Below are 16,393 nucleotides of genomic sequence, written 5' to 3'. Positions count from 1 at the left end.
ACCAAAGGTCCATCTAGCCCAGCATCCTGTCACCGACAGTGGCCAATCCAGGTCAAGGGCACCTGGCACGCTCCCCAAACGTAAAAACATTCCAGACAAGTTATACCTAAAAATGAGGAATTTTTCCAGTCCATTTAATAGCGGTCTATGGATTTGTCCTTTAGGAATCTATCTAACCCCTTTTTAAACTCCGTCAAGCTAACCGCCCGTACCACGTTCTCCGGCAATGAATTCCAGAGTCTAATTACACGTTGGGTGAAGAAAAATTTTCTCCGATTCGTTTTAAATTTACCACACTGTAGCTTCAACTCATGCCCTCTAGTCCTAGTATTTTTGGATAGCGTGAACAGTCGCTTCACATCCACCCGATCCATTCCACTCATTATTTTATACACTTCTATCATATCTCCCCTCAGCCGTCTCTTCTCCAAGCTGAAAAGCCCTAGCCTTCTCAGCCTCTCTTCATAGGAAAGTCGTCCCATCCCCACTATCATTTTCGTCGCCCTTCGCTGTACCTTTTCCAATTCTACTATATCTTTTTTGAGATACGGAGACCAGTACTGAACACAATACTCCAGGTGCGGTCGCACCATGGAGCGATACAACGGCATTATAACATCCGCACACCTGGACTCCATACCCTTCCTAATAACACCCAACATTCTATTCGCTTTCCTAGCCGCAGCAGCACACTGAGCAGAAGGTTTCAGCGTATCATCGACGACGACGACTTTTCTGTGTGGAGAATAGAAGCCTGTTTTCATGTACATAGTTTGATGTGTTTTCTGTTACAAAATGTTTTGGGGATTTCCTTCTTGTGTTAATTTGTTCTTGTTAACTTCGAGTCTTGTCTTTCAAACTCATATTTTGGAGGTCTTACTCCTCAGTGCTCTGTTATAGAAATACTGGCTGAAACTAGTAAACTACTGGCTGAAGTCACAGCTCATTAGTTCTCAATTTCCACCTGTTAGTAGGCGTGTACATACCACTCATCTGCACTGGTCTGGAGGGACGCAAGGAAAGAAAAGTAGCAGGTAAGAACTAATTTCACCTTGTGCTGTGGTCATCAGCAAACAAACACTAGAAAGTACCCTGAATTCCATATCCAGGCTCAATAACAGTGCCATGCAGTTGTATCCCAAAATGGACAGCAGACCAGTAAGTAATGTACCTAATTGTTCCTATTTATGAAGCATCTCAGTTTAGCCGTTTTCATGTTCTTTAATCACAGATCAGAGAGCTGCATTGCGCATGTATGGAGAAGAATGTCTGGGAATCTGAAGAGTACATGTCAGCATTCCAGCTACTTAGGTACCTATTTAATAATTAGCAGTGGTTTACTCACTTCTTTTCTAAGAATTGTAGAACTAGAAAATCTTGTTTAGATGGCAAAATGGTAGAAGCTGATGTTAAAGAACAAAATCCTTGAACATGTAACAATTAGAATTGTTTAAAGTTTTTTGGAAGAGAACTAGTTGATACAGAGGGGCATAATTGAATGAAAACGTCTATCTCCATGGACGTTTATCTCCGAGAACGGGTCCGTGAAGGGGCGGACCGAACCGTATTTTCGAAAAAAATAGACGTCCATGTTTTATTCGACAATTTGTGAGCTGGGCGTTTTTGTTTTTCAGTGATAATGGAAAATGAAAGCGCCCAGCTCAAAAACGAATAAATCCAAGGCATTTGTTCGTGGGAGGGGCCAGGATTCGTAGTGCACTGGTCCCCCTCACATGCCAGAACACCAACCGGGCACCCTAGGGGGCACTTTTACAAAAACAAAAAAAAAGGTAAACGAGCTCCCAGGTGCATAGCACCCTTCCCTTGAGTGTTGAGCCCCCCCCCCCATATCCCCCTCAAAACCCACTGCCCACAAGTCTACACCATTACTATAGCCCTAAGGGGTGAAGGGAGGCACCTACATGTGGGTACAGTGGGTTTGGGGGGGTTGGACGACTAAGCATTAAGCAGCACAATTGTAACAGGTAGGGGGGATGGGCCTGGGTCCACCTGCCTGAAGTCCACTGCACCCCCTAACAACTGCTCCAGGGACCTGCATACTGCTGCCAGGGAGGTGGGTATGACATTTGAGGGTGAAAATAAAAAGTTGTGAAACATCATTTTTTGTGGTGGGAGGGGGTTAGTGACCACTGGGGGAGTCAGGGGAGGTCATCCCCGATTCCCTCTGGGGGTAATCTGGTCATTTAGGGCACTTTTTGGGGCCTTATTCGTGAAAAAACAAGGTCCAGGAAAAGTGCCCTAAATTCTAGCTACAAATGCATACTTTTTTTCCATTATCGGCGAAAGGCGCCCATCTCTCCTCGGCTGATAACCACGCCCCAGTTCCACCTTCGCCACGCCTCCGACATGCCCCCGTCAACTTTGCACGCTTCCGCGATGGAGTGCAGTTGAAAACGTCCAAAATCGGCTTTCCATTATACCGATTTATTCGTTTTTGTGAGATAAACGTCTATCTCCCGATTTGGGTCGAAATCTAGGCGTTTTTCTCTTTCAATTATAAGGTGGACAGTATGCCTAGATTTTTTTAAAACATTTCACAATGCTCTTATGAGAGACTCTTGGGAAAAATATTTTAAAACATGGTATAGGAGGCATTGCCCCATTGTGGAGTAAAAAAAAATATATAAAACAGTTAAAAGATAGGAAACAGGCTAAGATTAAATGGAGTACCCCAGGGACCTGTCCAAGAACCAGTGTTTAGAGATTTAAAAGAAAGATTAAAAAAGGTAGGGGTGGACCAACAGGCTTGTTATGGATGAATGTTATTGTGGAAAACAAATCGCCAAAATTTATATTGGAAACAACCAATGTTTATTATCACAAAAAGGAATAAACCTACAAGGGCTTACTATAGGTCCCTAAATGACAAATATTTAATAGAAGGACTCAAGTATACAAGAGAAGGACTTGACACGATGCCGGTGCTGTGTTTCGACATGATTGCCTGCATCAGGAGTCAAAAACTTCTAAAGCCACAGATAAAAACAATTATCAATAAAACATATATATAAATATAAAAACACACATGCATGCAAATTATAAGAGGAGGCAGCCATAAGAAAAACTGATATACCATAACTATATAGTACCCATTATAATGATTTCAAAATGTCTCAATTTGGTTCTAAAACTAATGCAAATGTTTGACACATAGGTATCTAAAAGGGTGAACATCTAATAAAAATATAACCCTTATGATATATTAAAAAATATATATATAGATCATGTATATTATAAAATATCAAATTTATAAACAGGTGAAAAACATCTTTAAATTCCGTTTCTATTTTGGATTAACCTTTTGTTGTTCATAGATGTGCTCAAAATCCTTTAGGTATGTGTATTCTGTAAATTATTTATCATTTTTTAAATGATTCACAAATGTACACGTAGGACCCTGTTTACTAAGGTGCGCTAGCATTTTTAGCACGCGCTAATGCTAGAGACACCCAATATATGGATGTCTGTAGCATTAGCACGCATGCTAAAAATGCTAGCGCACCTACAGGGTGGCTTAGTAAACAGGGCCCTCAATTTTCATCTCATTAAGCAACTGATACATGGATGTTCTATGCATTTTAAAGATGTTTCTCCTGTTTATCAATTTTATATTTATTTATTTATTACATTTGTACCCTGCGCTTTCCCACACATGGCAGGCTCAATGCGGCTTACATCATAACAATATAAAGAATAACAAGTCGTAAGGAATTAAGTGTTAGGATGTAGGCGTAAGGAAGATGGAATGAACAGATAATGTTATACATGTTCTACATATTACATATTTGTTATATATCATAAGGGTTATATTTTTATTAGTTAGATTGTATACCATTTTGAGTGTATGTTTTATATACCTGGGTGTCAAATATTTTATTAGTTTTAGAACAAAATGAAGAAATTTAGAAATCATAATGGGTGAACATAAGAGCATAAAAATAGCCATACTGGGTTAGACCAATGGTCCATCTGTAATTTTATTCTTTATAATAGTTTCTACTATTTTGCCCGGCACTGACATCAGGTTTACTGGTCTGTAATGTCCCGGATCACCCCTGGAACCCTGTTTAAAATCAGTGTCACATTGGCAATCTTCAGGTACTGTGGACGATTTTAACGACAGGTTACATATTACAGCAGATCAGCAATTTCATGCTTGAGTTCTTTGAGTACCCTTGGATGTATTCCATCCGGTCCTGGTGATTTACTACTTCTTAATTGTCAATTTGGCTCAGTATATCCTCCAGGTTCACTGAGATTTCTTTCAGTTCCTCCGCATCATCACCCTTGAAAACCGTAAGTACAGAAGTATTGTCATACTGGGACAGACCAAAGGTCCATCAAGCCCAGCATCCTGTTTTCAACAGTGACCAATCCAGGTCATAAGTACCTAGCAAGATCCCAAAACACTACAATACATTTTATGCTGCTTATTCATAAGCAGTGGATTTTCCCCAAGTCCATTTTAATAATGGCTTATGGACATTTCACTGTCTAAACCTTTTTTAAATCCTAAGCTAACTGCTTTTACTACATTCTCTGTCAATTCCAGAATTTAATTGCATATTGAGTGAAGAAATATTTTATCTGATTCATTTTAAATGTACTACTTTGTAGCTTCATTGCGTCCCTGTCCCTAGATTTGGTTGTCCCTAGACTTGGTCATTTCTGATTTTCGGCGATAATGGAACCAAGGACATCCATCTCAGAAACGACCAAATGCAAGCCATTTGGTCGTGGGAGGAGCCATCATTTGTAGTGCATTGGTCCCCCTGACATGCCAGGACACCAACCGGACACCCTAGGGGGCACTGCAGTGGACTTCATAAATTGCTCCCAGGTACCCCCTTACCTTGTGTGCTGAGCCCCCTAAAACTCCCCCAAAACCCACTACCCATAACTGTACATCACTACCATAGCCCTTACGGGTGAAGGGGGGCACCTGTTCAAAAAGGCATACTCAAACGACTCAACCTAAATGCCTAACCCCACAACACAACAATATAAATGTTCATATTAGACATAACCTACTCTTCCCCTTGACCCCCAATATGTCTAGCAACTCTGATCATTATTCTGTCTTAACTTCACTTTGTAATTGTTCATACCGGTATTGGTGACTGCCCATACTGCACTATGTAAGCCACATTGAGCCTGCAAATAGGTGGGAAAATATGGGATACAAATGCAACAAATAAATAAAATAAAAAATAGATGTGGATACAGTGGGTTTTGGAGGGCTCGCTGTTTCCTCCACAAACGTAACAGGTGAGGGGGGGGGGGGTGCTGGGGCTGGGTCCGGGTCCGCCTGTCTGAAGTGCACTGCACCCACTAAAACTGCTCCAGGGACCTGCATACTGCTGTCATGGACCTGAGTATGACATCTGAGCCTGGCATAGAGGCTGGCACAAAATATATTTAAAGATGTTTTTTGATGGTGGGAGGAGGTTAGTGACCACTGGGGGAGTAACGAGAGGTCATCCTCGATTCTCTGCAGTGGTCATCTGGTCATTTCAGGCACCTATTTGTGCCTTAGTCGTAAGAAAAACAGGTCCAGGTGAAAATGTCCAAGTGCTCGTCAGGGACGTCCTTTTTTTCAATTATGGGTCAAGGACATGCAAGTGTTAGGCACGCCAAAGTCCTGTCTCCGACACGCTCCCTTGAACTTTGGCCGTCCCTGCGATAGAGTGCAGTTGGGGACATCCAAAATCGGCTTTCGATTGTACCAATTTGGACGTTTCTGTTAGAAGGACGTCCATCTTCCGATTTGTGTCGAAAGATGGACGTCCTTCTCTTTCGAAAATGAGCCCAATAGACTTCAAAAATGGGCCAGATGGGACAAGAGATTTCAGAGACAGGGACAGCCTGTGGAGGATGAGGGGGCATCATTTCTGTAAGTCAGTAGAGGCTGAAAAGTAGGGCCATTTGTGAATATCTCCAAAATTGGTAGGACTAGCTCTATCCAGAGAGATAAACTCCAAAGCGACCATAAGGATTTATTGCAACAGACGCGCTCAGACTTTATCTTGATTCGGTGTACGAAGCAGCTCTACTCCCCTGATTATGGGGAAAAGGAGAGGGAAGGTGAGGGAGATTCCCTCGACCCCCACCAGGACCCAGCTTTCGAAGCAGACGACTCTGGAAAGGTTTGGGTTAACGTCTAGACCCATACAGGCTTCCTCTCCTTCTATTGGAGCTGACGCGTCGGCGTCAGCCAGCAGTGTCGAAGGGGCTTCTCTGACCCCTGTTTTGCGAGCGGCTCCCTCACAACCAGGAGAGAATGCTGTTTTGGGAGGTCCTGCCCTTGGAGCTCTTCAAGTTGAAACACCGAGTGTGCAGGGAGGGAACCAGCCTACAGCGAGTGAGAGTTTGAAGTCCAGTTCGGAAGAATTTCAAAATGCAGCACAAACATAGTAACATAGTAGATGACGGCAGAAAAAGACCTGCATGGTCCATCCAGTCTGCCCAACAAGATAAACTCATATGTGTATACCTTACCTTGATTTGTACCTGCCTTTTTCAGGGCACAGACCGTACAAGTCTGCCCAGCAGTATTTCCCGCCTCCCAACCACCAGTCCCGCCTCCCATCACCGGCTCTGGCACAGACCATATAAGTCTGCCCTCTACTATCCTCGCCTCCCAACCACCAACCTCTCTTCCCCCACCTTCTCCGCCACCCAATTTCAGCTAAGCTTCTGAGGATCCCTTCCTACTGCATAGGATTCCTTTATGCATATCCCACGCATGTTTGAATTCCATTACCGTTTTCATCTCCACCACCTCCCGTGGGAGGGCATTCCAAGCATCCACCACCCTCTCCGTGAAAAAATACTTCCTGACATCTTTTTTGAGTCTGCCCCCCTTCAATCTCATTTCATGTCCTCTAGTTCTACTGCCCTCCCATCTCCGGAAAAGATTTGTTTGCGGATTAATACCTTTCAAATATTTGAACGTCTGTATCATATCACCCCTGTTCCTCCTTTCTTCCAGGGTATACATGTTCAGGTCAGCAAGTCTCTGCTCATACGTCTTGGAACGCAAATCCCATACCATTCTCGTAGCTTTTCTTTGCACCGCTTCCAAGTTTTGCCTCAGCGGATAGTGAGTACTCTTAGCCAGACTTGTAATGCTCCCTCTCCTGGTATATCTTTAGGGGTTCTGAAGAAACCTGCTGTTGTGACGTGGATTCACTCTGGGACTTAATATTTGATATGCACTCCTCTTTACAAACTTTGACATTTAAAAATACTAGTGATATAAAGGTTTTGTCTGAAGCTGTCCTTCTTCAAGCACAGGTGGCTGCTCAACAGTCCACTGAAGTTAAACGTTTGGAAACAAAAATTCAGACCTTGGAATCTTTGGGATTAGTCTCAATTAAAGATAAGAATTTCACTTACCGTCGATTGGAATATTTGGAAAATCAAGCTAGGAGGCTTAATTTGAGACTAACCAATTTTCCCACGTCACCTCTAATAGCGCCTATAGATATGGTTAAGGAAGTATATGATTGAAATTTTGGGAATGTCGGGCGACTCACTGCCGCCAATAACTCGGGCGCAGTACTTACTAACCTCTAAAAAAATCAGTTGGTGAGAATTTTCAAAGCCAAGCAGGAGATGGTATGAACCTAACATCTTTTTTGGAGTCTTCATTAGAAATGATTACACAGAGGACTACTATGGTAATATCCTTTGCTTTGGCGATGGATCGTGATGCGGTATTGAGACTTTCATTTCAACATTTGGATACACAGTTTCTGGGATCTAAAGTTAGAATATTTCCTGATCTTTCTAGAGAAATACAGAAAAGGTGAAAGGCCTTTTTGGCCTTTCGTCCAAGGACTTTGGCCTTGGGTGTCAATTTTGTACTTAAATTTCCTTGTTTATGTTTTGTATTATTTCAAGCTAAACAGCTTCAATTCTTTGATCCTAAGCAACTGGAAGAATTTTTGTTAGCTAAAGAGGAGATAAATATCACAGGAGCACACTGTAGTGATAGGCTGGAGAGCCTTATGGGTTGCATTAACTTAGGTTGTTTAATATTTCTTTGATTTTTTTTTTACATGTTTTCATCTTGGATCTAAATTTCCTTATATATTGTGGACAAAGTTTGTTTAGTTTTTTCACTTGTAGTCAATTTATTTGACATATATTAATAATTTCAGTGTTTCTAATTACCAATTTCAGTATTATCTCGCATTTGAGTTGTAATTAATACAAATAAATGAATATTGGGGGGGAAAAACTAAAAAAAAAAATAAAGACAATACATTTCTATACATAGAAACTTTACTACAATGAAACATAGCAGTTAGGGAATTGCCCTTTCCAAACTGCCTCTTCCCTACTCTTCCTGTTGCAGAGAGACACACATGAGACATGATCTACATGCTTTCCCTACCATGCAGTCCCCCAGGGTTTGTCACACCCCTGTCCCTGAAAGGCTGACACTTAATAATTCAGATATGCATTTCATTTTATTTACAAGCTATATATACTCTTGAGTCCACTTTCACAGAAAATAGGTGGTTCTCTTTTTCTGCCCCTCTGTGGAACAAAGCCACTATTCTAATTGATCAACTACCTATATACTATTGCACACGTTATACAAAACAACTCCACATTAGCTTTTTCTCAATTAATGCATAAATACCATTTAACTAGTACAGAATTCTATGCATGGCGTCAATTGAAACTTTGCATACCTTTCACTTTTAGTTTGCTTTCATCACTACCTTCATCCTCTGAGCTGCTCAAATTCTGTCTTATCGGTAGTATTCAAGGTCATACCATTTCCCTGTTTATAAACTCTTGCGAGCTAAGAAATTTCCTCTTGGGAAGTCTTTCACTTCATTATGGCTAGAAGATACTTCCTGGACTAGAGATATCCAGGCATGGAACAATTTCTTTACCCATGTTATTCGTCCCTCTGCTTCTACTAGCTTAATGCAATCGCTTTATTTTGTATTTCACAAAGCTATTTGGACCTAGTAGATTTTACAGAACCAACCTCAGCCCAGCTAACTTATGTTGGCATTGTAATGTCCAACTAGGAGATTTAATGCACGTGCTTTTTGCATGCCCTTGTATTCATACTTTCTGGTCCTCTAGTCTATTATTCAGAATATTTTGCTAGTGTTGAACGATTATCTATTTGACACTGCTTAGTTAAATGTCACGTTTTGGTGGTCAACAGTTCTGATGATTCACAAGTATGAATGTAAGGCTGCTGAATTTTCAAATAGGGCAGGAACAATTGACAAAATTTGGTCCCCTGTATTCAATTTCTCTAGCTTACATTGACATTTCAGGTCTTTTAAATAGTATAGTGTTATTACTTTGGGCTTTTTGACCCACTAGTAACATCCCTATGATTATTATAGGTTTAACTCTAATATTATGTCTCAGTTCACAGGTTTTAATTAGTTTTGGCTTTATATACAATATGATGATTCACGTATTGTAATTTCTTACTTTAATATGTATGTAACATACTCCGTGGACTCCTTTGAGTTTTTGCGAGATACATATGTTTACTGTATATTTTCTGTTTTCTGTTCTTTGTTATAAAATTTCAATAAAAGTGTATGACAGTCACAAACAGAAGGCAAATTGCTCTATGTGAATGAGAAAGCACCAAGCTCAATACAGTAGAACAAAGGAAAGGAACCTCTCGCAGATGGTGTCCAAACAAAGTCTTTATTGGAAAGTTCTTGTAAAGCAAAGCAGAGAGACCCAACTCGCATTTCGGCCTTTATGGCCTGCATTAGGAGTCTAGGAAATCATCATGCAATTCGTGTTCCTAGATTAGTCGTCTAAAAGGCAAAATCTCCTCATCAGAAAGCAAGACAGACATTTCCCTCCTGTTTTCCCTCAGAATTCTGGAGGAGTACTGGGATAGATTAAGGGCAGGCTGGAAATTTCCCGTTTCTAGAAGGTCTCAGATAAATTCCCTCTTCTCCCACCTGTGCATATCTGAGACTAGAGCTTGCAAGGAGACAAAAAAGTCTACTGAATCTTTTCTGGGTTTTTTTTTTTTTTTTTTTTGCAGCTCTACTGTGAAACTACTGACTGAATCAGAAGGCTTTCTTAATGGTTGTTGTGTTCTGCAAGCTAATATCTATTGATGTGGGACAGTGGCACCCTTTGGTTAAACTGTAAAATCTATTCTTTGAAAATTGCCAGTGACATATAGGGGCTCATTTTCAAAGCACTTGGACTGTGGTACTTTGTAAGTCTAAGTGCTTTGAAAATACGCCTCATAATGGTTTGATATGGTATCACATTTGATTTGATTTATTATTCCTTTCAAACTAACAAAATGTTTAGATACTGCTCTATTCAAAGCCCCCCTTCCCTCTCCCCTCTAGGTCAAAAGACACAACAGAGAGATAAAAGATGCCTACACACATACAGAGTGGTAGGAAGGCGTTCCATGAGCCATGCTCAATATGCTTTCCCCAGCCATTATTTTCTCAAGTATTTTCAATGTTTAGCAGTTATGTTTTGAATTTCTTCTTTTGAGGATGTTGGCTAAAGATGAGCTAGTGGCTGCACTTCAAAAATGTGTGGAAATCTTGAATTCATCATCCTGTAAGCAACTTAGCAAAGCGTTAAAGAAGCTGGAGGAATTTTTGGACCGATTTCATGGTCATGAAGGTGAGTGTCTAAAATCCTGCCAGCTTGCCTAATAACAAGAAATCCATATGCAATAATGTAAAGACGTGAGCTTTTCACTAGATGCATTTAGGGGTTTCCTGCATGTTATGTCTATTGAGATTTTTGTACTCCATGGATTCTTCTGGAATCTTATCTATACTACCCTCCCTATTCTTAATGCACTCCACATACACAATTGTACCAAGAACATATACAGACAGTAAAATTCTCTAAAATGTTTATGCACAAAATATAAACAGAAATTTGATTTGCTACTTGTGTAAGAGTAGCAGTTCAACCTACAATAGATAAAACAAGGAGATATTTCAATATTTCATTATGATTTGTTTCCTTTCATATTGAAATTAATATGTAGTTATTGCTAACTAATAGCAAGGCAGTTTTAAAAAAAATTTGTTAATATTTTTAAAAACTTTTATTTATAGATTTTGAACTAAAGAAATTTTTTTTTTTAATTAAGGGAAAAAACCCACTGAATATAGCTATAGTCCTCAAATTGTAAGGATTCCAAGATAAGAAAGGGAGATTCAAAGGAAAACTAGGTGGCTAATAGATATAATTAAAAAAAAATGGGAGGGCTGCAAATATTCACCTTAGAGCCTTGAACATAAACATTGAGCATAAATTAAGACAGGGAGACAGCCAAACTGGAAAGGTTAAAAATATATATATACTTAGCAGATATACATTTGCTAGGAAATTTGAGAATAAAAGGATGTTCCCAATGTAAAAAGGAAAAATTGCTTTCTCCTTTTCTGAGTCTCTAGAAATATCTGGGAAGATGCAAATTTTACAATTTAAGAATAATTTATCATGGTCTTTGAAGAAAAGGTTAAATAGCCATTATCTTACTAAAAAGCAAATGAAATTAACAAAGTTACTGAGGTCTCAGACACTGTATCACATGTTTCCAAAAGTGCTGCTAATTCCAGCAAGTCAGTTTGAACCCATCTTCTCCCTGAATCTGAGAGCCATGTATCCCTACTGGCAAATAATAGGTTTGAGTTAGAAAGAGAAGTTTATCTGAAAGCACCATAAGTATTTCCAATATATATATCTTGAACATCTCCCAAAAAGAGATTGAAGGTACTTTAAGAAAATTAAGAATTCAGAGACTAGCCCTCTGCATCATATTGTCCAAGGCTTCCACCCTGAGTCACAGAGAAAAAGGATCTTTAATGGCATTAGGCTGAAACATTTGTACAACTTCCACTGATTGCTCAAACTTGTCAACCCAGGACTTAACAGTGCCCAATGCTACAGTATGTTTCTCCACTTTAGCTTCCAGTTGGGTAACCTTATTCACCAAAGTAGTATCATACGGTTACAAAAGTTTTTCTAGATCCACTTAGTTTCCCATGTAAAGTCAAAAGCAATAGAAGCAGGTCTCACTAGAAAGGAGCATAGAAAATGTAGTATCTTTCATACTGGCCTCAGCACCAGATGCCACAACTGTCGTCTTCGTCCTGCCAGTTCATCTCCAAAACACTGATGTCTCCTCACATCTCTTGATTGGTCTTCAGCCTTGCCAAATTGGTAGATTGTATCTACCCTCTCATTTCAGCATTCATGCCCATCAACACTGAGGGCACTGGTACCAGCAAACATTGCACTTGAGAGGGAAGATTTGGGCTGAGAGTAACCTTGGACTCCATGATCTTCACATGCCCTTTTTTGGTCATGACAGACTGAAATGGGCCACCATCATATCCTGCTTCTGGATTCCCAGCTCGACAAGTGGATATATCCATTCAACATATTGAAAGGTGTCCACTTGGCTTCTGTCCTTCCTTTTACCCATTTTCAAGAAAAAATAGAAAAGTAAACTTGTCAAGCTGCCTGGTTTAAAATTCAGCAACCATCTTCGATTCCTGTGGCAAGGCAGTTTTAAAGGTGCTGCGGGACACATCATAAGATTGCTTTCGAGATCATGGGGTACTCCGATTTTTACAATATAAATTTGATTGAGATTGGATCAGTGGTTTAAGTTAGTAGGCGGGGACAGGTAAACAGACATTCTTCTCCTTATAAAGCCATACTCCTGGGGGAATTCTGTATAGGATTTCCCTCCCATTCAGAAATCTACACTTGCTTTCCAGATTTTGGTATAGGGACAGGAAATAGTAGCAGCTGTAATTTAATTTAATTTTGACATTTATATTCCACTTAACCAAAATAGTTCTAGGCGGAGTACAATAAGAAAATAAAATACATGTATACATCAATTATCAATACAGTAGCAATCACAGTGAATGGAAATAAAATATATAAAGTACGAAGCACCGCAACAAGACCTAAACAGGGATTCCAGCAATATACTGAAGAATGCCAGAAAATGTGTAACTAGTCAAACTTACTCTTTCAAATGGTTAAATTTTAAAAAATGCTCCAAAAGAATTTATGAAATAGCCAGGTTTTAAGTAGGTGTCAAAATTTAAGGTATTCAGAAGTAATCCTAAAATTTAATGGCAATGAATTCTATAATTCAGAACCTTTCCCAGTATAGTCCTATTAAAAGTTCTGTTCAAGCGACAAAATGTTTTTCAAGGAATATCTTGGGGGACTTCCAATAGAGCCACCATACTGAACGCAAGCATATAACGGTGCTCCGTGTTCCCTTGCTCTGATCCCTGAGATTTCACCCTGAGATTGCACTGCTGCAGTGTGGAATATCAGTGCAAATCAGCAGATAGGGGCGACTGTACATGAAGAGGTTTACAAAATGCCTTTTCTTGGATTTATACTCAACAATCAATCAAGTTGAGAACTCAGTTCGATGTGGCTTACAAAAGGGCAGGCAAATATACAAATACAGGACAAGGATGCAAGATAGGCAGTGAGCGGATAGATATATGGAATCGTGATTATGGAAGGAGACTTAGTAGGTGGTAGGTAGCTCATTGAATTGAGCATGACATCCATAGGTGAGTTAACAGGGCTGGGGTAGGAGAGGGTTGGTAAACGTAGTCAGGTAGTGATTATCGAGATGTTTTGCTGCATGGCATTTTAAGTCGCATCTATCAGCAGGCATTTCTTGTATAAAAATGTTTTCAATTTTTTTACAAAAGCTTTCATAGGAAGTGTCTTATCGTGTGTCTTTGAACAATGCATTCCACCATTTGGCCATGTTGTAACGAAAGCCGGTGGTATGGGCTGATTTGTAAACCACCCCTTTGCAACTGGGGAAGTGGACAATTAAGTGGTCTTTCAGCTTCTCTTTGAAGTGTAGTGACAGTAGCTCTATTAATGACATCATATAACTTGGTGTGGTACCATAGATAGATTGTAAGCTCTTTGAGCAGGGACTGTCTTTCTTCTATGTTTGTGCAGTGCTGCGTACGCCTTGTAGCGCTATAGAAATGCTAAATAGTAGTAGTAGTAGTAATAACCTGCTATACAAATGTACAGATTTTGAAAACTAGTACTATTACTACTTATCATTTCTATAGCAAATTACCTGACTCTTCCACTACAATAGCCCTTATGCCTGCAGGTGTCACCTGTATATGGGTACAGTAGGTTTTTAGTGGGTTTTGGAGGGCTCACACTTTCCACCACAAGTGTACTAGTTAGAGTGGGATATGAGCCTGGGTCTCCTCCTCTACAGTCTACTGCACCAACCACTTGGCTACTCCAGAGACCTGCATTTGAAACTGTCATAGAGGCTGGTACATACTGTTTCTTTCACAACTTTAGGGGGGTGGGCAGGGGTTTATGCCTTAATCTCTCCAGTGGTCATTTGGTCATTTAGGACACCTTTTGGTCATTTAGTTGTAATTGAAACAAGTCTAGCCAAATACTTAATTTTGGCCCTAGTTGTTTTCATTTTGTTCCATTATTATAGAAAAACGTCTAAAATTGGGGTGTTGAGAATTGCAACTTGGACGTTTTTGATAGAAAAACATCCTTCTGCCACCTTATGGAGGAGTAGCCTAGTGGTTAGTGCAGTGGACTCTGATCCTGGAGAACTGAGTTCGATTCCCACTGCATCTCCTTGTGACTCTGGGTAAGTCACTTAACCCTCCATTGCCCCTGGTACAAAATAAGTACCTGAATCTATGTAAACCGCTTTGAATGTAGTTGCAAAATACCACAGAAAGGCGGTATATCAAGTCCCATTTCCCTTTCCCTTATTTCCGATCTGACGAAGAAAGGCAACCTTCGAAAGCTAATCAAGAAATGTATTATGTTATGTCCACTAAAAAAGGTATCATCTTATTTTCTTTTCCATGTTTTATTTTGTTTGATTTCTATTGGTAACCCTTTCCCTTATGACATTTTTTGGACTTTTTTTGTTTTGAAAATGAGCCCCAATATTTCTACTGGGCACTAAACAATAAAATTAGGATTATTGCTGCCTTGTTGCTTCCTCTGCCCAGTTCCCTTTTGGCCAAGAGAATTAAGTGGCTTGATCTATAGCTTCTGATGTCACTCCCTTCTGCATCTACTGTTTTACAAAACTGTGTATTCCGAGAATGCCAATAATTTTTAAATATCACAGATAGTGATGAAGACTTTACACATTGTATCAAGATGTCTTGGAAGTTTTTGTGGTTATGATGGAAATAAAAGCTAGGGATTGTACAGAGACCCTCTGACCATGGAAATCAATGTGCCAGTTGTCTGGGGACTCATTCCTGATGATCTGGGTTCTTTCTGATTTGGGTTAGCTGATAGGTCTAATCTTTTTGCTCTGTCATTTAACACATACAGGTTCTGTTTCTTCAGAAGGGCATTTAAATGATGGGAATACTTCACCAAGGAAGGCCTTGCAGAAGAAAACAAATCTTTATCATCTGCAGAAGGTCAGGGAAAATGACTTCTTTTCTGATTCTTTTCAAAAAAAATTGTTTTCATTTTATTTAGTATTCCCTACTAAAGGACAACTTATATTTATTAGGTTGCAGTCATTAACCCCCAAATGCTCTATATCTTGCCTTAATTTCCACATGGAAATCGAAGCATATTCTATAGCAATGCGTGTAACTTAATTGGTTAACTATCTAATCAGCGCTGTCAGTTGGATGTTAAGCAATTAGCACTAATTGGCATTAATTATGATTTACGTTCACAACTCACTAAGTGTATTCTGTGGCATGGTGCACGTAAATTTCAAGTCGTACAGCTGAAAAGGGAGCATGGTTATGGGTGTGGAATGGAGGTTTAAAAATCTGTGTACATTATTGTAGAATACACCCACTCTGCGCCTAATATAGGTGTTGGGATTTATGCCAAGTAAAACATGGTCTAAATGGACGCAACCATATTTGGTTGCGTGGCGCTCTGTGTGTTCTATAAAATGTAGGCATACTTTAGAGAATATGCCTAGGTGGATCTTTTTACTGCACGTTTTTTTTTTTTCAGGCACCATGTATAGAATCAAGCCAAGTTCAAATGAAAAAGTATGAAACTACATCAAATTAAATGCCAGCTTGCAACAAAAGACGGATCATGAACACATTCCTCCATTAAGGTCCAGGAGCTATCCTTTTTGATGGAAGAAAAAATTGTAGTAATCTACTATAATAAAAAGCAACCTCAACGTTCTGAGGACACTGACGTCACTGAAGTCAGTCAGTCTCCCAGAACGGTTCGTGGATTCATGGTGGTGAAGCCACCCCACTGACCCGTGCCCCGCCCTCGCATCAAACGTCATGACGTCGAGGGCAGGAAAAAAAAACTAAACAAACGG

General features: G+C 39.8%; 1 protein-coding gene across 1 annotated transcript in view; it reads left to right on the top strand.

Moving 5' to 3' along the window:
- ORC3 (origin recognition complex subunit 3) overlaps nt 1–16,393 on the top strand; it is a 131,464-nt gene that overhangs the window by 83,680 nt on the left and 31,391 nt on the right. Inside the window, exons 13-15 of the mRNA XM_030195642.1 lie at nt 1,232–1,311; nt 10,547–10,680; nt 15,415–15,506. Coding sequence (XP_030051502.1) covers nt 1,232–1,311; nt 10,547–10,680; nt 15,415–15,506 — 306 coding nt within the window. The remainder of the gene's footprint in view (nt 1–1,231; nt 1,312–10,546; nt 10,681–15,414; nt 15,507–16,393) is intronic.

This window comes from Microcaecilia unicolor, chromosome 3 (assembly GCF_901765095.1).
Source record: "Microcaecilia unicolor chromosome 3, aMicUni1.1, whole genome shotgun sequence".
Classification (NCBI taxonomy): domain Eukaryota; kingdom Metazoa; phylum Chordata; class Amphibia; order Gymnophiona; family Siphonopidae; genus Microcaecilia; species Microcaecilia unicolor.
The sequence above is the reverse complement of the archived record's forward strand: the minus strand, read 5'-3'. Positions and strand labels throughout refer to the sequence as shown.